The 26935-nt window shown below is 32.6% G+C and overlaps 1 protein-coding gene across 1 annotated transcript; it reads left to right on the top strand.

The window, feature by feature from the left end:
- Positions 1-12750: 12750 nt before the first annotated feature.
- LOC108472356 (disease resistance protein RUN1-like) lies at positions 12751-15778 on the top strand. The gene is made up of 2 exons (XM_053021390.1): positions 12751-13881; positions 15275-15778. The coding sequence occupies exons 1-2, from the start codon at positions 12751-12753 to the stop codon at positions 15776-15778; spliced, it is 1635 nt and encodes a 544-aa protein (XP_052877350.1).
- The last annotated feature ends 11157 nt before the right edge of the window (positions 15779-26935 follow it).

The following is a 26935-nucleotide window of genomic DNA, read 5'->3' as shown; positions in this document are numbered from 1 at the left end:
TTTCAAATCAAGTTCTAATCCTATTGACTTTAAGTACAAGTTACATTTGAACAAAATAAATCAAAATGGACCAAGTTGCTGCTGCTCTCGGTTTTGTTCTAATGCAAGTCAGCTTGGTGAGCTACTGGTCACATGTTGCATTGTAGGCCAATGCTCATCACTCCTCCTTGGACTGTATGCAACAAACACCAATCATTTCCCTTAAAGCTTCAAATCTGGATGTACCGAGTGGCTTGGTTAGAATGTCAGCCAATTGATCTTGTGAACTGCAATGAACAAGACTGATTTCTCCTGTCTGCTCAGCCTCTCTAACAAAATGGAACTTAATTTTAAAGTGTTTAGTCTTGCCATGGAAGACTGGATTTTTAGCTATAGCAACTGCTGATTGGTTGTCAACCATGATTTCAGTAGCTTCACTTTGTTCTTCATTCAAATCAGACAATAACTTCATGAGCCAAATGGCTTGATTCACTGCTACTGCTGCTGCAATATACTCTGCTTCAGCTGTGGATTGAGCAACAGTTTGTTGCTTCTTTGAGCTCCAACAAAATGCTCCTGAGCCAAGTGTGAAAAAATAACCCGACGTGTGATGTACTCTTATATTTGACACTTTTTGCTTGTTAATTCCTTTGCCTTATGAATTTTTCACTACTTAATTCATTGTATTTGATTTATTTCTTGTGTAGTGAACCCAACACTGGAAATGGCAACAAAAAGACGTGTCTGCAGTTTTTTTATTCATCACGGTGGAGTCGTGGGCACGACGCTTATTCATCACACTACTGAGTCGCGTGGGCACGATGCGGATCTGACGTGGCAAATCAGAAGTCAACACAGGAATATTCTGGAAACAACTTATCTTGATCTATTGACGTGATTTGAGGGATTTTGGATTTCATTTTCCTAATTTTAGAGATATTATCTTATTTTTCTTTTAATTTTCCTTGTTGATTTGGGAATTTGAAGCCTATAAATACCCACCTTTGGGTAAGGCTAAGAGGATCTCTTGTCTTTTGTTCTTGTTGCTACTTTGTTTTCATTTTTAATAAAATTTTCTTCTTTTGTTTTATTTCTACTTTACTTTATTTTATTTTATGTTTTTACATTATCAAAACATGTTAAGCATGATAATCAATATCATGCTTGGCTAATTTTTCTCAAGCCAAAAGCTAGTACGAATCAATTCCTCACGTGAGAATTGAATATTGCTTAAATCCCTTCGGGATACATTTTCGTCTTTCTACTTAGATAGTTTGGCAATCGGCCTTACTAAAATTTTTAAACGTTTTTCAAATCAAAAAGGATCCGTTGGTCTGGAATCGTTTAATTTTACAGTTAGGAGGAAGGATCGGCCTGTGGCATTTCGACTTCCTATGAACACTCTTAGCGGCGGTCCGCTAAGGAAAGACGAGATCGGAAATGATTCTTGATAAGACAACTTCCGAGTTGGGCTTTTCCTATTTTAAAACTAAGTATTTTAACGGCGATAGACGTGGTTGATTTACTTAAGAATCGACTTTCGAAGATAGACTTGGGAAGATCGGTTACATGAGAGAAAAGCAAGTTACGATGGGTTGGGCCTCGTAGACTGTAACCGACATGAATCCCGGAGCAAAAATCTATTTTCAATAATCGTGGGAATTGATGAAACTAGCTCGAGGCAATTCTTATACTCGTGTTTATTCAACTTGATATTTCATCTTCTTTATTTTATTGCTTTTATTTTAAAACATCTTTCTTTGCACTTTTACTTGTTTATTTTATTTCCTTGTTACTTCTCAAATCACCTTTTTTATTTTCCATTTCAGCTCCTAGGTCGAGAACAAGAAATTTAATCAAAAATTCCATTAACTCCCTGTGGATCGACCCTCTTCCACTATTCTACCTTTTTATTTATTTATTTTATTTTTGAAGAGGTTTATTTTATTTTGATAGGCAAAACGACGCTTGTCAAGGTGCTTCTCATGTCATCTGCAGAGCCTGCCCAGTCACTGTCTGAATATCCCATAAGTTTAAGCTCATTTTCTTTCTTAAACATGACACCAAGCTTCAAGGTTCCCTTGACATATCTAAGTACTCTTTTTGCTGCCTTAAAATGTGAAATGTCACAGCAATGCATGAACCTAGACAACAAGCTAACAGCATGCATAAGATCAGGTCTAGTTGCTGTCAAATAAAGTAAACAGCCAACTAGGCTTCTGTATTCCTTCTCATCAACTCTTTCTTGGTTTCCAAAGCTGGTCAGCTTCTCTCCTTGAGCTATTGGTGTGTTTACTGATTTACAATTAGACATGCAGAACTTGTCTAGGATCTTCAAGGCAAATGCTTACTGGCTGATAAAGATTCCTCGATCAGACTGGTTCACTTCTATACCAAGGAAGTATGTCATGGCTCCTAAGTCAGTCATATCAAACATTTCCTTCATTTGAGTCTTGAAGTCATTGATCAGCTCAGTTCTGCTTCTAGTCACCAGTAGATCATCCACATAAACTGAAACAATTAGCAAAGTTTCATCTTCAGCTTTCTTCACATAAAGTGTTGGTTCACTCAGGCTTTTCTCGAACTCAAGCCTTGACAGATATTCATCAATTCTGTCATACCAGGCTCTAGGTGCCTGTTTCAGGCCATATAAGGCCTTCTTCAGTCTGTAAACCTTGTTCTCTTCTCCTGGAACTTTAAATCCATCTGGTTGCTCTATATAGATTTCTTCTTTCAGAAAACCATTCAGAAAAGCTGACTTGACATCCAATTGGTGAATTTTCCACTGTTTCTGTGCAGCCAAGGCAAAAAGAAGCTTGATTGTGTCAAGCCTAGCCACTGGAGCAAATGTCTCCATAAAGTCAGTACCATACTCTTGACTATAGCCCTTTACTACTAGCCTTGCCTTGTGTTTGTTTAAAGAGCCATCAGAGTTAAATTTGGCTCTAAAAACCCACTTGACACCTATGACCTTCTTCTGATCTGGTCTATCAACCAAGTCCCAAGTTTTATTCTTCCTGATCATCTCAAGTTCAGCTTCCATTGCTTTCTTCCAGCTTCTGTCCCTTGCAGCTTCTTCATAGTTTGAAGGCTCAATTATTGCTACATTGCATCTATGATAAATGTCAGCAATGGTTCTGGTTCCTCTCACAGGAGGATCATCGATGTCACCACTTTCTGGTTCATTTTCAGTTGGCTCTAGGCTGATATCGAGCTGATCTTCATCAAACTGACTCGTTTCAGAATCATCCCAACTCCAAAATTTTTCTTCATCAAATCTGATGTCCCTGCTCACCAAAATCTTCTTTGTTGAAGGGTCATACACCCTATTGCCCTTTCTTGTACTACTATAGCCAACAAATATCCCAGGGGCAGACCTTCTCTCCAGTTTTGTTCTTCTTTCTGCTGGAATGAGTGCATAGCACATGCATCCAAACACTTTCAGATGGGAAACAGATGGTTTGAGCCCATACCATGCCTCAAAGGGTGTTTTGTCCTTTACAGCTCTTGTAGGTAGCTTATTTAATAGGTAAACTGAGGTGTTGACTGCTTCTGCCCAAAATTTGCTTGGAAGCTTGCTTTGAAACAATAGACATCTGGCCATATTCATCACTGTTCTGTTTTTCCTTTCACAAACTCCATTTTGCTATGGAGTATAAACAGTGGTGAGTTGATGATGAATCCCTACATGCTCACAAAGCTTTTGAAACCTCTCAGACAAGTATTCAATCCCATTAAAGCTTTTGAAACCTCTCACACAAGTATTCAATCCCATTATCAGTTCTCAATGCTTTGATCTTACAGTTTGTTTGATTTTCCACTAGTGCCTTGAATTTGCTAAAGGCCTCTAACACTTCAGATTTGTGTTTCATGAAGTAAACCCAGCAAACACTACAGGAAAATAGGGTTTTAGCGGCATTTTTAGCGGTATTTTATCAAAAAACGCTGCAAAAAATTGTAAAACACAGAGCAATAGCGGCGTTTTTGGTAAAACGCTAAAAAAAAAGAATAATAGCGCTTTTGGTAAAACGCCGCTAAAGATTTGAACAATAAGCGGCGCTTTTAGTAAAATGCCGCTAAAATCGAGCATTAGCGCGCTTTTGTAAACGCCGCTAAAATCGAACATTAGCGGCGCTTTTGGTAAAACGCCGCTAAAAACCGGAGCATTAACGGCGCTTTTGGTAAAACGCCGCTAAAAACCGGAGCATTAGCGGCGCTTTTTGTGAAACGCCGCTAAAAACCGGAGCATTAGTGGCGCTTTTTGTAAAACGCCGCTAAAAGTCATATAACCCCTAAAATCATATCAAAAAAATCATAAACACTAATCTATAACCCCTAAAATAGTAAACCCTAAACACTAAACTATAACCCCTAAAACCCTAAATTGGTTTATGTTCATAATAAATTATGGCAGCAATACTTAATATTAATTAAATTTATTTTTGGGTTTAGGGTTTAATGTTTAAGGTTTAAGGTCTGTGGTCTAGGGTATATAGTATGTTAATCTCAAGTGAATCATATTCAATAATTAAATCCTAAACCCTATAATTAATATATATTTAGGGGCATAAGTAGGGGGTTGAAAGGGTATCTGCTCCTCTAAAAATGAAAATTTTTCCATTTCGATTTTTTGAAAATTTTAAAAATTTTAAAGGTAAAATTGCACTTAATCCCTTTGAATAGTGGAAAACTTTTGATTTAATCATTTCAAAATTATAAAAATATATGCTAAACTTTAATCATTTAAAGTTTAGATGATAGAGGGTAAAGGTTAGAGATTAAGGGGTAGAAGTTCAAGGTTTATGTTTTATGGCTTAAGGTTTAGGGGTTAAGAGTTATGGGTTTACGGGTTATGGGGTTTAGGGTTTAGGATATAGGTGTTAGGGGTTTAGGATTTAGGGTAATTAGTGTGAAAAATATATGTTAGAAATTTAAAATACTATTATTTAAAATAATTTTAAAGTTTTTTTGGGTATATTACTGATTATTTTTTAATCTATATATTAAATAATTTCAAATTTTAAAGAATTAAAATTTTAAAAAATTTTCAAGATTTCAAATTTTATGTAATTCTTTTAAATATTAGTTAAATTTTTAAAAATTATTTATTTAAATAAAAAATTAAAATACTACTGTTTAAAATAATTTTAATTTTTGGGTATATAAGTGATGTTTTTAATTTATTATAGCCATTTAATTTTTGTTTTCTTATTAAAATATATGATATTTATTTTGAGAGTACTTGGTTTTTTTATAAAAATCTAATTTATAAAAAATAGTAATAATAAATATTTTATAAAATTATGTAACTAATAATTTTTAATGACAAAATAAAAAAATTAACAAAATAAAACGGCATCATTTTGTTCAAAATGAAATAATTTTTATGACATTTTTATAAAAAACGCCAAAAGATAAGCAATCTTGGCGTTTTTAAAAAGCATAAAATTTCCTTTCTCACGCGTTTTATCCCCAAAATTTTGTCCCATGAAACCCTAATTTTCCCCTAAAATCATTTTTTTCCTTCATCTTAACCCATTTCAACTTTCCTTCCTTCGTTGATTTTTATGTGTTTTTATTTTAAATCTCTCGCAACATATATCGCTTAAAGCTTCAACCTTTATACCCAAATACAAGATTTTGAGTTTAAAAAGCATCAGTCTTTGTTCTTTTGTGTATAAATCACGAGATTTGTTTAGTTTCTAACAAAATATTTTATTCGTATTTGGAAGATTTTCTTCACCATTTTAGAGGGTGTCTTTGTTTTTCTTTTCTTTGACGCTCTATAAAGTCTTAATTCCACCTCTTCGTTTTATTTTCCCGAGAAAATGTTGGACTTGAAGGAAAATCCCAAGTTGGTAAGTATAATCTCTCTGGGTTTTCTTCATTTTTTCCCCCTTATTTACTGTTCAATAGTTTTTTTTTTCATCATCATAATCAATCGTTTCATTTCTAATATAAATCCTTGAAAAAATTTTATCTTCAAATTTGGGGATAGGATTTGGCATCTTCCAATGAGATTTCAACACAAAAAATCTCAGTTCCGGATCATATAAGTGGGTTTCAATACACAGCTGATAAACCCGATAGCTTTGTTATCGACATGGATAGTTTCTCTCATGGAGGACTCAATAAAGAAATCAATCAAAACCCAAGAATCACAGTAAGTTTACTTTCTTTATTTTTTCTGGGAAAATTTCCAAAATCACGTATTCATCGGATTAGTTGGAAGGGACCATGATTTGTTATTGTTCATGATGCTCTGTTCTAGTAAGACTAGAATGTGAGGTGACTGTTTAGTGCTAGTTTCTTACAGATATGGAAATTTTGATATAGCGTGGAAGGCATTGTTTAAGTTTCGTTGGCTTCGATCTTGTGGAGTGTGTCAAACCGGTTGATTGGCAGCAGATTCTTGAAACTTATATGCGTAAGTATGTTGTTCCAATTAACATACTAATTCTCATTATTTAGGCCTCTTCTTGAATTCATTATGATCTATCCTTTTTATTAAATGGAAAGACAGTTGCCTAGATGAGATCTGATTTTAGGTACTTTGATACTTAGCTTCTATGTATTATGTGATTTTGAAAGTTTTGGGTGAACTTAAATGGATTTGTATATATTTATCTGCCTCTTGCCATACATACATGTTGTTTTATATATAACCTTGTTCCTTTTGATGGTAGATTTTAACCTGTTTGCTTTGCTTGCTAGTCACCTAGTGAAGGAGGATGAGTGATGAACAATTAAATCATATAAATATCAATAAAAATTTGTTTATAATGGTGGATTGCATGGATATGCCCCTTGCACATGGCATGAGGGGTGATGTTCTGGTGGTTAATAACACTGCTAAGCAAATCTGTTAGAAAGCTGGCAATTAGATTTTTGACTATGTTTGTCCTTGAAATCGAGTTTTTTTGCTGATGGATCTTCATCCGGATCAATGCTTTCTCTGTTATTTGTATGTTAAGGATGATAGCAAAACATGTCTATGGCAACCTTTCTAAGATCTTTCTGGTCTGAGAATGCTGAAACCAAATAAGTTATATTTTTGGCTTTTTCACCATACAAGTGATTGTCAAGCCTGATCTGAACAATGAAGGGATCCCAAATTCCCGATTTCTGAAATCTAAATACTACGATGACATGGTCCATTTCTTAAATAGGGCCACTTGTTTTGTGCTAACACGTCTTGCTGCCAATGATTAGTCACATGATACAGATTATTTCATGTTACTCATAAGCTATTTGAGTTCATGTCTTGTATCGGTGTTTGATCTGTGATTTTTTCTGCAGCAACCATTTTATAATTCGACTGTCCAGATCACAAAGATATTTAAAAGATTGAAATATATAAGAGAAGTTATTGTGAGAAACTAGGAAGTCAAATTTTCTTTTCTTATCGTTGTATGGTTATGAGTTTAATATATGTATATAGATGGTTACCAATAAGTGTTAAAAAAATATTTTTCCTTTTGTTATTATCTGCTATTGAGATGCTATAGACACAAACATACACATATCTTTTGGCGTTCTTTCTCTATCTTAATTTTCACTTTAAATTTGAGATGAAACATATGAATGGGTTTTCCACCTCTAAATGTAGCTAGTAATCAACAAGTTGTAAACATCTTGTGTTTAATATACCTCATCCACCTCCATATTAAATCAATCATGATTATATTGTCGCGCTTATCCGCAGACTACTTTTATCAACTTTGGATGATCCAAATAGAAAACTTTGCACAACAATCAAGTATGGTTGTAGGAGCTATTGCAGTCTGACCGCCGTAAAGTTGGCCGACTTGTTGCCGTTCCTCCTAAAGTTGATTGGTGATCAAACTAGCATGAAAGAAGGTAAGAAATATAGCATTTGTGCTCTAATTAATACTATTGCTTTTTGTTTCCTGATCTTGAACATTTTCTCTTCATGTTTCGGTGGTTTGATAGCCGTCCTAGATGGCTTACGTAGATGCCTTTTTTTTGTAATAACTTAGTTTTGAATGATTGATGGCTATTCTTTCTAACCTTTTCCATAAAGTTCTATTTGTATTTAAGTGTGTTATTATTAGTATACTCGAGAATTTGGTGTCCGTGAAGGATTCATTGCTTATTTATGTTTTTGTTGTTATTAAGGAGGTTTATGTAGATATAAATCTTCTCATCCGGTTATCTATTATTTTTCCCTTATATATTTTTTCTTTTTATCTCAGTTAGTTCTTGTTTACTATTTAGTCATATGGAAACCGACTTACCCTAGGTCGTAGCTTTGAAACAATTATAGGTAGCTAATTTCATGAGAAGATTTCTAGTTTGATTTTGCCTATGTCATAAAAACTTGAATTGATAGATGAAAAATATTGAGTTAAGTGATAACCTATATTACATTTTAAAAGAGAATGTATGTTTAAATTTTGAAGGTAATATTATTGAAAGAGATGATACAAACTTCAAATATAATATTAACAATAAATTTGACAAGAAAAATATTTAAAAATCATAAAAACTTTGAGTTTTAAACCAAAGAGGAAGGGCAAATGTTAAGTTGAAATTAGAAACATGTTGATTGTTTACAGGGGGCCTCTGAAAGCAGAAGCTGTGTTTGTACTTTGCATTTCGTGTTTAAATGGTTTAAATTTTCATATAAATTACAAGAGAAATAATTTGCTTTTTTTACAAGGTACATCCACTATCTTGTTTTTAGTGTTAGTAACAATTGTGGTTGTTTTGAGATCTCATGATTAATTAAAACTAATAAGTAAAAAAACCATCAATAATTGAGGTTTTTATATGATAGAAGATATTTTTTATGCTGTTATATCATTCATAAAAGTTAATTTTTTTATTATGTTATGTTAATTTTAGATGTTAACTTTGAAGTACATTTGTAAGGTGATTTTGCTATTCATTTTGCTCTTAGATTAATTTGTCCTTGTAGTAACTGAATGTTAACTTTATATTTTGCAGGAGTTGAGAAGGAAAGAGGATGCAATAGCACGAGGTAGGTTCTTTTTTATTTTTTTATCTTGATGAGTCCCGAGTTTATCCATTACCAGTTTGATTTTGACATGAGTCCCTTAAACATCTTTTGCTTTTTTCTTCCAAAAGTTTAACGTCTTTCCATTAGAGTTTCATCATCAAATTTATCTCCTCTTCCTTTTGATCGACATTTTCAATACTTTGGGTTCAAGATCCCCTATATGCTAGAGGTATAGAGTTCAAACTTTGGCATAAGCTTGTTTTTCAGCAACTATGGCATTTTTTGCACATCTTCATCGATTAGACATTTCAAAGTGACTAAAGATAATACCAAATTTGTTTGAATGAAAAATAATTACTTTATCAATGCTATTGGACATAGAAATTAAGATTATGATAACTAAAAACCTGTGATATTTGTGAGCTTAATAAAAAACATGTTATGAGTCGCATGAAATCGAGAAATGAGATAGACATTAAACACGTGAGGTTTGTCATGACATCTCCTTTAACCTTCATTTGACCCTTTTTGTCTTTTTCATATATGCTACTTATTTTCTTTTTGAGGCCTTTACAAGTCCATCAACATGAAACTGGACTTATGCCTGTCACTTATTTACAGCGACATTAGCATTTACGATTAGCCTAGCATCAGTTTTTTTATTATGGGTTTACTTTTTACTGATTTCACTTTCGTTCTGATAAATGGTATAGCTAATTTCCTTGTTTTGCTCAATCGGTGACCGAGATTCCGTTTAACAATTTTCTTTATTCTTTGGAACAAGTCTTAACCAAGATCAAGATCAAAGTACTTCATCGAGTTATATATGCAGGCATTGCAATACTTTGGCTTCATCTAAAGCTTGAACCAGCCCTCTGTTGTATATTGTTTCTTCTTCTTTTTGATCTTTTTCCTTTGATTAATGAGATGTGATGATGATTTGGCATTATTTTCTCACCAGGATGAATTATGTTTTAGAAATTCTAATACTTTGTGCATCTGTGTGTGTGTGTGTTTTTTATGTATTAAATTACATATTGAATCAATGTTTATGTATTAAATTTAAATTCATTAATTTTTATATTTAGTTTTGAAGTTTAAATTTCAATGGAAAATTTAATTTAATTAATATTTTTATTTATCCTTAAATGTATATAGTTTAAAGTTCAAATTTCAAAATTAAACATAATATAATATTTAACATAGAAATAAATATTATTTAATTAAAATAAAATAATTTTTTTAAGATCATTATTTTTAGCGGCGTTTGTGAAAAAAGCGCCGCTAAAGGTCATGGTCTATAGCGGCGTTTGCTAAAAAAGCGCCGCTAAAGGTTATGGTCTTTAGTGGCGTTTTCAAAAAAGCGCCGCTAAAGGTCATGGTCTTTAGCGGCGTTTGTGAAAAAAGCGCCGCTAAAGCTCTTGGTTTTTAGCGGCGTTTTTTTAAAAGCGTCAGTAAAGGTCATGGTCTTTAGCGGCGTTTGCTAAAATAGCGCCGCTAAAGGTCATGGTCTTTAGCGGCGTTTTTCCCGAAAAACGCCACTAATTTTTGCGGCGTTGCATATAGCGACGTTTTTTGCGGCGCTTGGGAAAGCGCCGCTAAAAGTATTAGCGGCGCTTAAAAACGCCGCTAAAGGCAAAAAAAAAGCCGCTAAAAGTCTGTTTTCCTGTAGTGAAAATCTGGTCAAATCATCAATAAACAGCACAAAATACTTGCTGGCATTCAAAGAAGGGGACTTCATTGGTCCACAAATATCAGAATGCACCGGTTCAAGCCTTTCTCGAGCTCTCCGGGCTTGGTTCACTGGGAATGACAATCTGGCTTGTTTACCAAACTGACAAACATCACAAACACTGTCATTTACTTCTACTTTAGACATATCCTCTACCAAATTCTGTTTTTGTAACAGATCAAGTGATCTAAAGTTAGCATGGCCTAATCTTCTATGCCATAAACCAGCATTATCAGCCAAGCTTGCATAAGCTTTGTTTTCAAGCTGATTAACATCAAGCATGAAACATTTATCTACCATGCCTACTGTAATTATTTCTTGACCATGACAGTCCTTAATAACACATGAATCATTCTTGAAAACTAGGGAATACCCTTTTTTAACCAACTGACCCACACTCAATAGATTCTGATCAATATCAAGCACAAAGAGCACATCTGAAATGACTTTGTTACCTGAACAAGTGCTGACTGTAACACTGCCCCTGCCTTTGGCTTTAATCAGTTCACCATTACCAATTCTGATTTTAGAGACATGGCTTCTGTCTAGATCTTTGAACAGACTTTCATCACCTGCCATGTGGTGTGAGCAGCCACTATCCACCAACCAATTACTTCTGACCTTGTTTGAAAATGAAAAACAAGAGGCTGTGAACACATGCTCCTCCTGAGCTTGAGGTTCTTCAGTAGCTTGAGCTTGAGTCTGTTGCTGTGCTGGTGCCTTTGGTTTGTTTTTACAAACTTTCTCAACATGGCCAAACTATTTGCAGCTCCTACATTGGATGTCTGGCTTAAACCAGCAAAACCTTTCAGAGTGAGTGGTCTTCTTACAATGGACGCATGGTGGAAACTTTTTCTTGCCTGAATCTCTCCTTGGTTTATCCCTCTTGTCAAGCCAAGGCTTCTTTCCTTTGTAGCTTGAGCTGGAGTTCTCTTTGGCCTTTGCTTGGAAGGCTCCTTCTGGATGGTCTTCCTACCTGTTGGCCCTTTTCTGCTCTAAAGCATATAGGGAGTTCACCAACTCAGACAAAGAGATGGTTGTCAAGTCCCTTGAGTCCTCGAGTGATGAGATTTTAGACTCAAATCTCTCAGGAAGTGTGGTGATAACCTTCTCAACCACTCTGTTGTCACTGAAATCCTCACCAAGCGACCTTATCTTTGTTGGCGGTGGCCATGATTCTGTCTCGAGTATTGCTTAATGCTCTCGAGACTCTTTCATCTTCGAGTTTTCAAGTCCTCCTCAAGTTGATGTCTTGTTGTTGCCTAGTTTTATCCGACCCCATGAACTCCTCCTTCACCTTTCCCATGCTTCCTTAGGTGTCTTTGCAGCCATGATCCGAGTGAAGATTACATCGACACTCCATTCTGCAGCAAGCTAAAGCTTTGTGCTTCTTGGTGCTCTCCTCAAGATGTCGCCTTATCTCGAGCAATTGTGGGATTAGCCCTCAATGGAGGTGGTTCGATGTCGCTTTTCTACTACACTCCACAAGTCTTGAGCTTGTAGATAAGTCTTCATTTTAACTACCCAAATATGGTAGTTTTCACCAAGAAATCTTGGAGGTGGAGATCTTGTAAGCTCATTTTGATGCAACAAGTTCAACAGTTCAAACTTCTACTGAAACAACCAACAATCAGAGGCCCTCAAAGACTTAGGCTCTGATACCATATGTTGGAACATTGGCAGCAACAAACACTGAAATGAGGTTGATTTTAAACAATATGAAAACCAAGCAAAAATTGGATGTTTTTGAACAAGGAGAGATCTTAAAGAAAAGAACACCCTTCATTGTAATTGATTCAAAATATATATAGGTTACAAAGTAAAATGAGTAAGTTACCTACTAACATAACTACTCCCACTAATATATCAAATACAAACTTGAATTACACACAAAAGAAAGCTGGCATATCAGCTTCTACATCAATTTCAAATCAAGTTCTAATCCTATTGACTTTAAGTACAAGTTACATTTGAACAAAATAAATCAAAATGGACCAAGTTGCTGCTGCTCTCGGTTTTGTTCTAATGCAAGTCAGCTTGGTGAGCTGCTGGTCACATGTTGCATTGCAGGCCAATACTCATCAATAGGCATGAAACCGAATTTATTGGAGACATTGTTAAAAAAATATCAGCAAAATTATGTGAAACATATCCAACTGTCCATGATGAGTTGGTTGGAATTAGTTCACGCTTAGAGGAGTTGTATGCGAAAATAGACATTGGTGAAGATGATGTTCGCATTATCGGAATTTGTAAAATGGGTGGCATCGGTAAAACGACTCTTGCAAGAGTTACTTACACTCAAATGTCATCTCATTTTGAATGTAAAAGCTTTCTTGCTGATGTTCGAGACATTTCAAACAAACTTGGACTTGTTTCATTACAGAAACAACTTCTTTCCCAAGTCTTGCCTGATGAATGCTTTAGTTTCTTCAATGTTTATGAAGGAAATGTCATCATTAACCACAGGTTATCTAACAAAAGGGTTCTTATTGTTCTTGATGATGTTGATAACCTACAACACTTAAAATGTTTGGTTGGAAGGCGTGATTGGTTCGGTTTAGGGAGCAGAATCATTGTAACAATAAGAGACGAACATTTGCTACGATCTTACCGAGTTGATGATGTGTATAAGCCTACAACATTGAATGACAATGATGCACTTCGACTTTTCAATTTCAAAGCTTTCGGTTGCGAGAAAGTGCCAAAAGAGGATTTCATTGAGCTTGTTCAACATGTTGTAGGTTACGCTGGTGGACTCCCTTTAGCTCTTGAAGTTTTGGGTTCTTTCCTGTGTGATAGAGATGCAAGCCAATGGAAAAGTGCAATAGAAAGGCTCAAAAGAGATTCTAACAAAGAAATTCTTGATAGACTTCAAATAAGCTTTGATGGATTGGAAGAAACGGAGAAGAATATATTTCTAGATATAGCATGCTTCTTTAATGGGGAGGAGAAAGATTTTGTAATGAAAGTACTAGATGGTTGTGAGTTTTTTCCCGATATTGGAATTGATGTTCTCATTAAAAAATCTCTACTAACTGTTAATAAATACAACCAACTGCGGATGCATGACTTGCTACAAGAAATGGGAAGAAAAATTGTTAGAGAAAAATCTATTGATGAACTTGGAAAACGTTGCAGATTGTGGGAGGAAAGAGATGTCTACCATGTGCTAACAACAAATGCAGTAAGTTATTCCATAGAAATTATATATTCTGAATTTAGCTTAATTAAATTTGGGATTCAACTCAAAACTACAACTTTTTTGTACAAAACATATATAACTTATTTTATTTATAAAGTTTTTGTTGTTTTAAAAATAATAATGTATTTTTTTAAATATTGATATCGTAAAATGAGTACTTTTTTCTTGTATATTTCTAAAATGTGCTATTTAAATTCTTTTATTATAAATATTAAAAAGGCCTCCACAATATGAATAAAAGAATGTTATTTCATTGAATTCCTTTAGTTGAAAATTGTTTTTGTTTATTAATTTCAACCAAAAATAATAATGCTTGTATTAAATTTCACCAATTTTTGTCTTATATTTTATTTTTTATTTTTAGGTACGAAATGATTGAAGGTATAATCATTGACAATAAAAGGTAGGAAAACATACACACATGTATCTATGTATAATATCGATGTTACTTTTTATTTTGTAAAAGTAATGAAAAAAAGAAGTGACAAAAATCTTCAATACTTAATATTTCCAAAAAAAAATAAAGGAAAAAAAATGTGGTATGTGTAAGTGAAAATGATATACATGTATGCATTCATCATCGTTGAGCTGTAAGCTTAGTCATCTATATAGTACTTAAGAGTATGTTTATTTTAGTTGTGAAAGTTGGTTGTATGTATTTTGGTGCAATTGTAATGTTGTTGCATTCGCTTGTATCTATTTTCTTTCACTATCTCTTTAGCAGTTGTATATCATGGTTTGTGGCGGTGTGAGTTTATGAATATTAGCTCCAATTCTTTTAAGCTATATTATTCAAATTCGGATGTTGGTCTTATATATGCGTATGTGTTTGGTATAAGCATATTCATTTTTTTTTCTTTTTCATTATTTTTAAGATTCTTTGAATGACCATATCTTTGTATATGTGTCCGAATATGTGTTGGATATAAGTGTTAAACATTGACATTTCAACATAACTTTTAGATACTAAATGTCTTGTATATCTGTAATCATATTGTTATTCTCCTTAGGGAAATGAATAAGACTCTTAGTTTGAGCGAGGATGCCTTCTTGAAGATAAAAAGATTAAGACTACTTAGAGTCATTCCTCACTCAATTTGTCGTGATCTCGTATATCTTTCTAATGAGCTACGGCTTTTAGATTGGACGGGATATCCTAAAATCCCTACCTTCAAGCTTCCAACCAGAAAACCTTGTTGCAATTCTCCTATCTTATAGCAACATTGAACAACCATGGAAGGAAAGCAAAGTAAGAATTAACTCATTTGGTCTTTGTTTTCTAACTTATTTTGAGAAGGATTAAAATGTTATCAACATAGAAGAATAACAATAAAAATGAGCTTTAAGTTTTTTTCTTTATTATTGTTTTTGACAGCCCATGCATAAGTTGAAAGTGATCAACCTCCAAGGGTCTGAAAACTTGATCAAGACACCAAACTTCAAAATGGCCCCAAATATTGAAAGTTTGGTTTTGGAAGGTTGTACTAGATTAGTGTATGTTGATCCATCCGTTGGAGTTCTTAAGAAGCTTAAGCTTTTGAATTTAAGAGGTTGCAAAAGTCTTAGAAGTCTTCCAACCAAAATTGGAATGGAATCTCTTGAAGAATTAATTCTTTCAGGTTGCTCAAATCTTAAAAGCTTTCCGGAGATTGATGGTAAGATGGAATGTCTGCTAAGACTTTATTTAGATGGGACAGACATTGAACAACTTCCCTCTTCAATTGGACATTTGAGCAGTCTTGTTTTATTAAATTTGAAAGATTGCAGGAACCTTCTGAGTCTCCCAGGGAGCATAGGTGGGTGTACAAGTTTAAAAACTCTTAATCTTTCTGGCTGTTATAAAGTTGAAAATTTGCCAGAGAATTTGCAGCAAGTATAATTATTGGAGGAGCTTGACTTAAGTGAAATATCCATGACAAAACCACCACCCTTCATTTTTCAATTTAAAAATCTTAAAGTTCTTTCTCTTAATGGGAGAAAGGGACCTTCTTCCAAGTTACAAAAATATCTGCCTTCTCTGTTAAAGGTATTCCAAAGAGGAAGGATAAATTCCATGGCTCTGATGTTGCCTTCGTTGTTAAGTTTGAGTTCATTAACAAGGCTGAATCTAAGGGACTGCAATCTTTGTGAAGGAGATATTCCTAGTGATATTTCTCGTCTATCCTCTTTGCAACGCCTTGATCTTAGTGGTAACAATTTCATCTGCATACCTTCGTGTCTTACTCAATTTTCCAAGCTTGGATTGCTTCTATTGTCAAATTGCAGGGCGCTTAAATCGGTCCCTGAGCTTCCATCAAGTATACAAACTGTACTTATAATTGGTTGTACTTCTCTTGAAATAGTTGCATATCCATCAGAAGTTTTCATTTCAAGGTTATCTGCAAATATTGTAGGTTTTAATTGCTTCAGATTGGCTGAGAACATCGATGCCTTAACATTGCTGAAAAAACATTTAAAGGTTCGTTAATATCTCTGTTTCTCTCAGTCTTATAATTGTTCATGGTGTTAGTTACGAAACAAACAGAGGTTTATTTTGCAGGTATTTGGAAATTCAAGAGAAAAGCTTGATATTATTATACCTGCAAGTGAAATCCCAGAATGGTTTAGTCAACAAAGAGGTGACTCTTCGATTAAGATAGATTTGCCTCTGGAAGTTCGGAATGATAGTCAATGGAAAGGAGTTGCTTTCTGCTGCATTTTTGTCAGTGCTGGTACTTCAAGGGATGAGACTATCATGTGTAGAGCTGTTATCCACAGTAGATATTCTAGCCAAGACGTCGAATGGAGTGGTTGGGCTCTCTCATGTAATGAACATCCCGTGAAGGACCACATTTTCATTCGTTATTTCTCGCGTGACTGCTTGTATCCAATTTCCTTGGAAGACAAATGTGGTGAACATGATGAAACCAAAAATTTATGTACAACAGATTGCTTAGATCATGAATGCTATCAACTTGAGTTGTCTTTCACAGATCCCTTCAGTGTGACGGTGAAGAAGTGTGGCTTTAGAATAGTGTATGAGAGAGATTTGGAAGAAACACAAGAGCTGCATAGTAGTCAGTGTTGAGCAAATTTTGAAGATATCCAACAACACTCTGCTGATGATGGATCAATAGGTAACGATTCCCTTAAAAAGCGAAAACGTAATATCTATGAGGAAATGGATGAAGGGCCGCAACCAAAACGGATGCAAAAAAATTTCAATTCTATAATGGCCAAACTGGGGAAGAAGCACTAATTGTGGTAAACTACTTCGTTGGTCTTGTACTATTTTAGTGTTTTTAGACTCTTTTTTTTTTATCTATATATTATTTACAGTTTTTTATTTCATTTAAAGTATACATTTTCGATATCTTTACCCCAGATAATCTTTCAAATATATGTAATTAATTTAAAATTTTTGAGCACACACATATTAAACACGAAGTATTTTATGCATATCCCAGATTTGGATAACATTGTTTTTTTATATAACATTTAAAATATTATTCATTTAATTTATATATTCATTTATATATAAATTAGATATTATGATTGCAGATCGAAAAAATGTAATCAGCGGGAGATAAGATGTGGAGGAAGTTGGATTGTTCCATGAAGAAGCAGCTAATAAGTAAGGTTCAAATCCTTTAACGGTGTTTAGATTATAATCATCCTTTTTATCTTTGTTGTTTCATTTTTGTTTGTAATTGTTAAAGACCAAAGTATGTGTTAAATGTGATATGAGTCTAGTTTAATTTTTTAAAATTGTTTTTATATATTTAAAATATTAATTATTTCCATATGTGTCTAGTTTAATCATATTTTAAATGTTTGATATTATTATACAAAGTGAAATCCCAAAATGATTTAGCCAGCAACAGAGTACCTCTAACTCTTAATATTCGAAAGAACAGTCAATGGATGGGAGTTGCTCATTGCTGCATTTTTGTCAATGATGATATCGGTTGTGATGCTAGTATCCTTGGTAGAAATTCTGGAATAGTAGATCTGAGTAACTTTATTTTAGGGGAACAATTTAAGCAACCCACAATGAAGGACCACCAGAGCAATGTAACAATCAAAGTTGTGCAGAATTTGAAGATGCTGTGTGTTCACTGAACTAACTAAAAATACGACTAAGGAGAGTGCACCTATCAATAAATAGTATAGCTATGATGAGTAGAGATATCATATCCACGAGGACTAAAAGTATTAGTATTTACTATTTTCCTATTATTTACGGACAAATTGGAGTAATTGTTTTAAAACTAATATTTCTAAACTAATCTAACTAAAGAACGCAATAGAAAATAAATCAAGAAAATAACTGAATAATAACCAATAAGAGAAATAATAACAAGGAAAGAATCGACCTAGACTTCATCAATTATTATGAATCTGATTTAAACAATTTATTCAATTGGTATCTTGATTCGTAGAAATCTCTAAATTATGCTAGCATCTCTTTCGAGAGTAAGAGCAACTGACTTTAAGTTGATTAATTGAAATTTCTTTCTAATTAAAACCCCATATTATTGCATTAACTCGATCTATGGATTCCTCTATTAGATTTGACTCTAATCCAGTAGATTTATGTTGTCCTATTTCAAGAATTGCATGCAATTCCACTCAATTATGCTAGATCTACTATTAAACATGGACTTTTGTTCCACTAATTAGGCACATTAAACATGAATTAATATCCCGAAAATATTAAAATAAGAGATAAGCACACATAATTGAGAACAAGAATCAAGTATTTATTGCATAAAACAGAAATTAAATAATAGAATTTATCATAGCTTTCATCCTCCCTAAGTATCTAGAGAATTAGTTCATAATCGTGAATAGAAACATCTCAAAGTCAGAATAACCACAAGAAATAAAGAAACTCATGAAAACTTTAAAAGAAATTAAAAGGAGGTCTTCAATCTTGATGGGGATCTACTTTAGAGTTGGCTCCAATGGCGTTCTTCGAGTTGTTTATTTGATATTATCTGATGGCTCCCTATTCTCTTTTTTTAATTGGTATTTATAAACTTTAGAATGCTTAAAAAGCCTAAAAATTGTGTTTTTCCGGATGTTTGAGATACGAATCGTGAAATTGACACAGGCTGGCACATGCGCTTGTGTCCAACGTCCCTTGTGGCTCACACAAGCGTGTGTCCAACCCATGTGGAAAGGCCGAGCATGTATGGCTCCTGAAATCTACTCTTTTTGTCTGGTTTTAGCTCGTTTTTCGCTCCTTCCACTTTCAAATACTCTCCTAAGTATAGAAACATGAATTCAAAGGATTAGGAGCATAAAATTCACCAAGTTGCATAAGTAATCATCCAAAAACACATTCAGAATGGGATTAAAATATGTTATTTTTATCGCTTATCAAATATTCCTACACTTAAGTGGTTGCTTGTCCTCAAGCAAAATTCTCAACTCACAATAAGGTAAATCTTTCTCAACTTGTAATTCTCATCAATAATATCTCAATATAATTCACAAACAATCATGTATTGACAATTCAATTAAAAGGGCACTAAAAATTCAAACAATCCAAGCCAAAATTTTTAAAGTACAAAAACATGTGTCTCCCCTTATTTAAGTAATTACCTTTAATTCACAACCAACAAGAATTGACATCCTCACTAAAGATTCACTCAAGCACTCAAAGTGTTTAAGATTTAATATGCACTCAACAGTCGTACAAGAAATGCCATTACCATAGACTTGCTTGAAAATCAAATCTCCACCACTATAAAATGAAATGACACACCAATCAAAATGTCTTTAAGAAGTTGTAATGGGGCTTAAGTTAAGGGTGTGGAAAAATGCCAGAAAAGTTGGTTATAGTCAAGATCGAGTTGACAAATTACCAAACTAGAAAAATAAACAAATATTGAATTAAAAGAAAGTGCATCAATCAATACTATTTAAGAATGAAAACTAGCTTCTCAATAAAATATGAAATTAATAGTTCAAGCTCAATCAACAAAGAAATTTAATCAATATATTTTTTAATTTTTTAAAAATAATAAGAAATAATTCAACAAATCAAACAAAAGATATAGTTAGACAACTAACAAAATCAAATCTTGACAAAAAGGGAATCAATAAAACGGGAAAGAGTCACAACGAAAAAAATGGGTTATGGGTTAACATTCACTGGTTAATCAAGAAAAGATGTGTTAGGCTCAACGGGGTTCACTAAGGGTTGATTTAATAGGTAGATTTTTTAAAGGATAAGTGGGTTAAAACCTAAGTATATTTATCATTTCAGTATATCAAATCAAATGTGTGGTCTCGACATGTATAATCCAAGCAAGTTCTAGAATAACAAATCAAGTTGACATACTCATAACCTATAATAAAATGAGCATGAAAAATGTATACTCTATAGGCTCAAAATCTCACAAAAAATCATCGTTTTGATGTCAAACTCGCAAATTTAGAACTTCAAGATAATACCTCAATTCAAAGAAATAACCTAAAATTTTTAATCCTGAAAAATAACTTATCATGCTTGACTCTCTCATGTCTTAAAGTTTAAATCAACCAATGCATAAATATCTACAAATTAATCCAAAATAGCATCAATAAAAATCCCAAATCAACAAAAAAATCACTCTAATGAAAGTATGAGAAAATTGTTTAAGTATCACAAATAATTCAGGGATATTGGAATAATTATATAAATAACTTCCCCACACTTAAGATGTACATTGTCCTCAATGTACAAATAGATAGACACATAGAATATGATATAATAAGCAGAATATCATAGGAGAGGGAGAAAATTGAAACTGCCCTGAATATTGATGAAATCGCTAGAATAATGAAAACCGGAATCGTAGGCAATCTAAATGAAGTGCATGGTTCCGTGCAAACAAATAAGAAAATAAACACAAATAATGAAGAAGATTAAGAGGTTACAAACTCATTTAGAAACAACCATAAAAATAAAAACATAGTTTAAAAGATAATAAACAAAAGAAAAGTCTAAGAAAATAAAAAATAAAGCAACTAAAAACAAAAAAAAATAAAACTAAAAAGAAAAGAAATAAAATCAATGATCCTCATCGTCAGAGGCATAGTATCGTGAGTCACCGGCGCTGAAGAAGATATGTGGAGGTACTGACAGATCTATTGCAAAGTTGCATCTATACTATCGAACCACTCAAAACACTGCTTCTCGAAACAAGTGAACCACTCGGAGAGGTCCGCTAAAGTGGCAACAAAAGTAGTAGTACAGTAACTCGAAGGTGAATGATAAGGTGGATCCTCGTGGTGGAAAGGGACATCATCAGTGAAATCCTCATGCTCATCCTGAGAGTCAGAATGAGATAACCGGTATCGAGGAGGATCCACTCCACGTAGTCGCTTGATCATCCTCATGTGACTCATGCTCGATAATCCCTGTGGGGACATCTGTCCAACTAGTGTAAAGGAGGAGGACTACTTCGGAGCGTCGAGGAGGCGAAAATGTCGTGCGAGGTGAGTCACGGAAAGGCCTAAGCAGATAGGGCCCTTCCAACTACGTTCTGCTTGATGGCGGCAAGCTAAAGCGATGAAATATGTAAGATCGAAAATGTGCCCCGTGGCCATGCTCCACAAGAAATAAGCGTTAAATGTACTGAAGACTCTAGCGATTTCCCTTCGACTGGTCAACGTATAAGCCAATATAGCATGAATATAGCACAAAGCCAGAGGAAGTGAAGTAGCCTTCGACCGAATCGGGACATATGGTGTTGTATTCGCAATAAGGTTTACCTATCATAATGATGGTGAGTAGTGGATATGCCAGTATAAAGTAAGGAACCCCTCAACACTCATGAACTCCTCAATATAGAGTCTTAAAATAGCTCCGAACTTAGGGACATTCATATGACGCATCGTACCACTGAGCCTGAATGAAATAGTACATGGGTCATCAGGGGAAAATCGGGGTTGGGGGTTGTGTTGTCGAAAGAAAGAGGGGGAAGGGAATAGGGGTAGCAACGGTGAAGGGAATGAGGGGAATGACGAGGGAGGCAGAGGATGATGGGGAAGGGCTAGTCATGGTGGTTCAACGAGGAGGAAAGGTTGTTTGGTTGTGCAAAGGTGGTGGATGGTGGAAAGGAAGAAGGGAGAAGGGAAAGGGAAAGGGGAGGGAAAAGTGTGTGTTGGTTGAAGGTGAAGGGGCAGGAGATCGGCGGCAGCTAGGGCGGGAGAGGAAGGATACAAAGTAAAATAAAAATTAGGGTTTTTGGGTTGAAAAGGATGACACGTTCGTGTAAAGGCCTGTGTGTAATTCAAAAATCAAAGCCCAGTGATCATACGGCCGATGTACTAACTGATCCTTTAGGACTCCTTTTTATTTTTGCACAAAATTCTCTTATGGTTTGAATATCGAAATTAGTAAAGAAATCATTCACGTATTTCTCACTTTTGTTAATCGATGATTACAAATCTCTCCTCCATTGGCATATTCTCAAGTTTCTAACAGTCATTTTCGACCAAAGTGTACTATCAACTCTCCAAGAGTCTTTCACTTTTTTTTTTATGGACCCTTATCCTCTTCAACTATTCTATGAGTTGGCTTATCACTATTTTCTCCATTAATTTTAGGATCATTATATCTATTTTCATTCTCCAAAGGTTTGATTATCACCTTATTGGTTACATTAGCCGTTAGAGAATATGTGCATGTAAATTGAAAAACACATATGAATTATCATGATCCAATGTTAAGTTTTTGTATATTTTTATGATTTTTTATAATTTTTATATTTCTTATGAGAAGAATATAAGAATAAATTATAATATATCATGTGTCGTCATTTGATTGACCCGTCAATTAATTTTAACAGTTAATATGGTAAAAGGAAATTGTTAATAAAAAAGTTAATTAATTTTTTATTAACGGTAAAAACTCAACGAGTACAAACTTAACATAGGAATTCAATTGATTTTTCTTTTTCAATTTTCTTTTATACCTATAAGCTCATTTTAAATTACACTATAATATTATAAAATCATAGTTTGCAATCAATCATTTACTCCTATGTTAGCAATCAATTTTTTTCTCAGCCAAAATAAAATTTATTATTACCTTCTATTATCCATTATTTTAGGTATGTTATATATCATTAATTATTATTATTTCATTCACAATATTTTTAGTTAATAAATGAACTTGTTAAATATCATATGAAAACGTTTAAACTATAATGACACTATAATATTATAAAAATCATAGTTTGTAATAAATCATTTACTCCTATGCTACCAATCAATTTTTTCTTTTTTCTTTTGGGATTTCAATCAATTATTAAGATAGCATTTTTTTTACTACGAAATCGTTATCCCTTTTATGCTATTATTATTTATCAATCCTCTTTAATTATAAAAATTGGTCAGAATAAATTACATAAATTATCAATTTAGGTTTACTTTGGATGGACGATGCGTTTACTTGTAATTAGTGTAAAAATAATAGTGGCGATAAGATTAGATACTGTAGCATAAGACAAAAAATAAACTAAACTACTGCACTGCACCGCACTACACCCAATTACCCATCCAAACTCCACCTTAAACATCCACATTAAGTATATAAAAATTTTAGTCACACAGTTGTTGAGACTAAAAATTGGATGAGTGGAAGGCTAAGCACATGCATGATGACACATAGTATTACGATATCATCATAGATACTGAGTAGCATTATTTGCACGTTAATACATTATAATTTTTATCACTTGGCTTTTCAAGAAGATATATTTTATTAGTTACCAAAAATTGAAAATTCAAATTTGATCACCAAATTTATACGTTTGTAAAAACTTATTCCGTTAATATTTAGTTTCCATTAACAACAATATTTTATAGTCGAGAGGACTTTATAACGATTTAATTGAAATTTTTAAATTCTTGCATTAGTAATGATTAAATCTTGGTAAGATTTTTAATAAACGATAAAGTTTAAGGGTGTAAACAATTTTAAACTTTTTAAAAAAAAAGCAATTAAAGTCACTCTTTTTTTTGCACTCAATTAAATACTTGAACTTTCAAAATGCATGAAAAATGCTCTAAAATCTTTTTTAAAAAATAATTAAGTCCCTAATTTTTTTGCCAATTGGGTACTTGAACTTTCAAAATGTATCAAAAGACCATCAAACTTTAAAAAAAAAGCAATTAAGCTCATGCTTTTATTAAAAATTAGGAAAAATTATAAAAAAATTAAAATCAATAAAAGCTATAAATGTTATTAGATTTTAATAAAAATAAAATATTAAAATTTATAAAAATATTAAAATTGTAAAACATTATAAAATATATAGAAATATAAAAAATGTACAAAAATTTATAAAGTCGTAAAAAATTATACAAAATGTAAAGAAATATAAATTTTGTAAAAAAATTATAAAATTATCGTACCAAAAGAAGCATTTTATAATTTTTCTATAAATTTTATTGATTTTATTTTTTATCATTTTTCAAATCATATGTCACGCTGTGTTGTGACAAATAATGACTTTAATTGAAAAAAACTAGGGTCGTTAACTTTAACGATCAACAGCTTAAAGTCAATTGTTAAATGAACTTTTTGATGCATTTTATATTTTTTTCTAATTTTTAATATTTTATATTTGTATTAAAATTTAATAAGTTTTCTAAAATTTATTATTTTTTTCTAATTTTAATAAGAGCACGGGCTTAATTGATTTTTTTTAAAATTTTGAGGGTCTTTTTGATGCATTTTAAAGTTCAAGTACTCAATTGAGTGAAAAAAAAGTAGGGACTTAATTTCTTTTAAAGAAGTTTGAGAGCCTTTTTTATACATTTTAAATTTCAAAATCTCAATTGAGCGAAAAAAAAAAGTGCTTAATCATTTTTTTTTAAGTTTAAGTGTTTTACAGCGGATAAAATGATGAGAAATCCAATTAATGTAGTTTACACAAATCAATAAAACAACTCGAATACATGAGTAATTTTTCATAGATAATGGAACAGAAATACTTTTTATGGATGATGAAATGAAAATATAATTTTATATGATTTTTAATTTAATAGTTAATTTTAATTTAATAGTTATTTCAACTCATTACCTCCACCAATATCATTTAAGAAGATAGTGTTTTGAAAAAGTTTAAAAAAAACAGAAGATATAATAATTGAGCCTTACATGTAATAGGAAATAAATTATAGAAAGAGTTTGATAATTAAAATTTAATAGAGAAATTTTCTATAAATTAAAATATTTTTTATCTAAAAGGATATTTTTGTCAATCACTTTTATTAGTTTTAAAGTTGAGCAAAAGATATAATGAAATTGAAAAATAGCTTGCTCGAAAATATTTTAAAAGGGGCTTAATGTTTTTATTTAAGTTTAATTTTCGAGTTTAATATTTTAAATTTTCTAAAATATTTAGGATTAAGCTGGTAATTCTACCATTAGAAAGGCCTAACCGAATTGGATGAAAATGTATTAAACCGGTTGACCAATTATCCGGAAATATGAAGGTGATAGGAAAAGACCCAAGTTTATATTTAAGTTTCTTCCCTATAGGACAGAGAATTGATAGTATTTGCAACAACATTGCCCATCTCTGTAACCCAATGTTGTTCTGTCTTGTTAGAAAATTTCATTCATTGTTATTACTTTTCAGTCCTTATGTGTTTGAAAAACAATGCTAATCAATTATAAAGCTAAATCCAACTTTAAAGTAAGATAATTTTCAAAGTTACATTACTTGTTTAATTGCAAACAATAAAAAGGTTTCGGTTCATAATAAAACAGAGGCATCCTACTTACATAATCCTATATAGATATCAAACATATACACGACGTAGATTATTGCCTTCTAGTCAACAATTTCCTGATCATCACTCTCAGTATGATTCCGATAACCTTTATGATCCGCAAAAATATAAGAATTAGAAAATAAAAGCGAAGATGACAATGACAATCACAATCACAATGGCAACTTTTACATTCACAAATAAACTGATCCATTGAGACTCTCAAATAGCTGCTACCAAACTACAGATGGGAACTAGGGCTGGAAAATTGCCAAGTTGTTTGGGGTTAGAGATTTTTTTTAAAAAAAACCTGTTAAAGGGAAGGGATATATTGGGTAATGAGGAAGAGATGTCTCTTTCATATATATATATATATATATATATATGGAACAAACGGGGGTAAACGTATTGTGTGAATAGGGGAGAGCCGAAATTGGAATATAGCCTTCCATGATTTACGTTATGATGTGTACTTCCAGGAATTTGCCTAAGAAACTGCAGTCTTTTTTAATTTCTTCTTTCTCACGTATAATTACGATTTGAATGAGAAGGGCATATCTGACTGGGGAGGCAAAGAAGAATTTAATATAATTATTTATTATAAGAATTTCACTTTGATAAGAACTTTGATGAAATAACGTAACAAAAATGTAATTTATATTTTATTTAATTTTGTAAAAATAAAAATAATAAAAATTGAATTTAAAATTATAAACATGAAATTAAAAATCGAAGGATTTCGTTAAGAAATTAAGTTGACGTTGAAAACGAAAGCAGTAAGAAAATGTAGGATCTCAATAAATTTCAAGCAATTTATTGAATATATATATATATATATATATATATATATATATATATATAGTTTCACCAATCAATCAAGTTTCATTTTAGTTTATTCTTTTTATAAAGTAAGTTATATTATCACAATAATTTTTTATTTTTTCATATTTTATAAATCAATAAAAATATTCACTACAGAAAATGGACTTTTAGCGGCGCTTTTAGTGGCGTTTAACAAAAATGCATAATAATATACATTAGCGGCGTTTGTCCAAACGCCACTAAAAGCTAAACTATAGCGGCGTTTTTGCCAAAAACGCCACTAAAAACTGGTCAATAGCGGCGTTTTATCCAAACGCCACTAAAAGTGATCAATAGCGGCGTTTTGTCCCAAACGCCACAAAAAACTGATCAATTGTGGCATTTTTATCCAAAACGCCACTAAAAACTGATTAATAGCGGCGTTTTTGGTCCAAACGCCGTAAAAAGTTTAGCA

The sequence above is a fragment of the Gossypium arboreum genome, chromosome 11 (genome assembly GCF_025698485.1).
Source record: "Gossypium arboreum isolate Shixiya-1 chromosome 11, ASM2569848v2, whole genome shotgun sequence".
Lineage (NCBI taxonomy): Eukaryota > Viridiplantae > Streptophyta > Magnoliopsida > Malvales > Malvaceae > Gossypium > Gossypium arboreum.
This window is presented reverse-complemented; position numbering and strand designations above follow the sequence as displayed.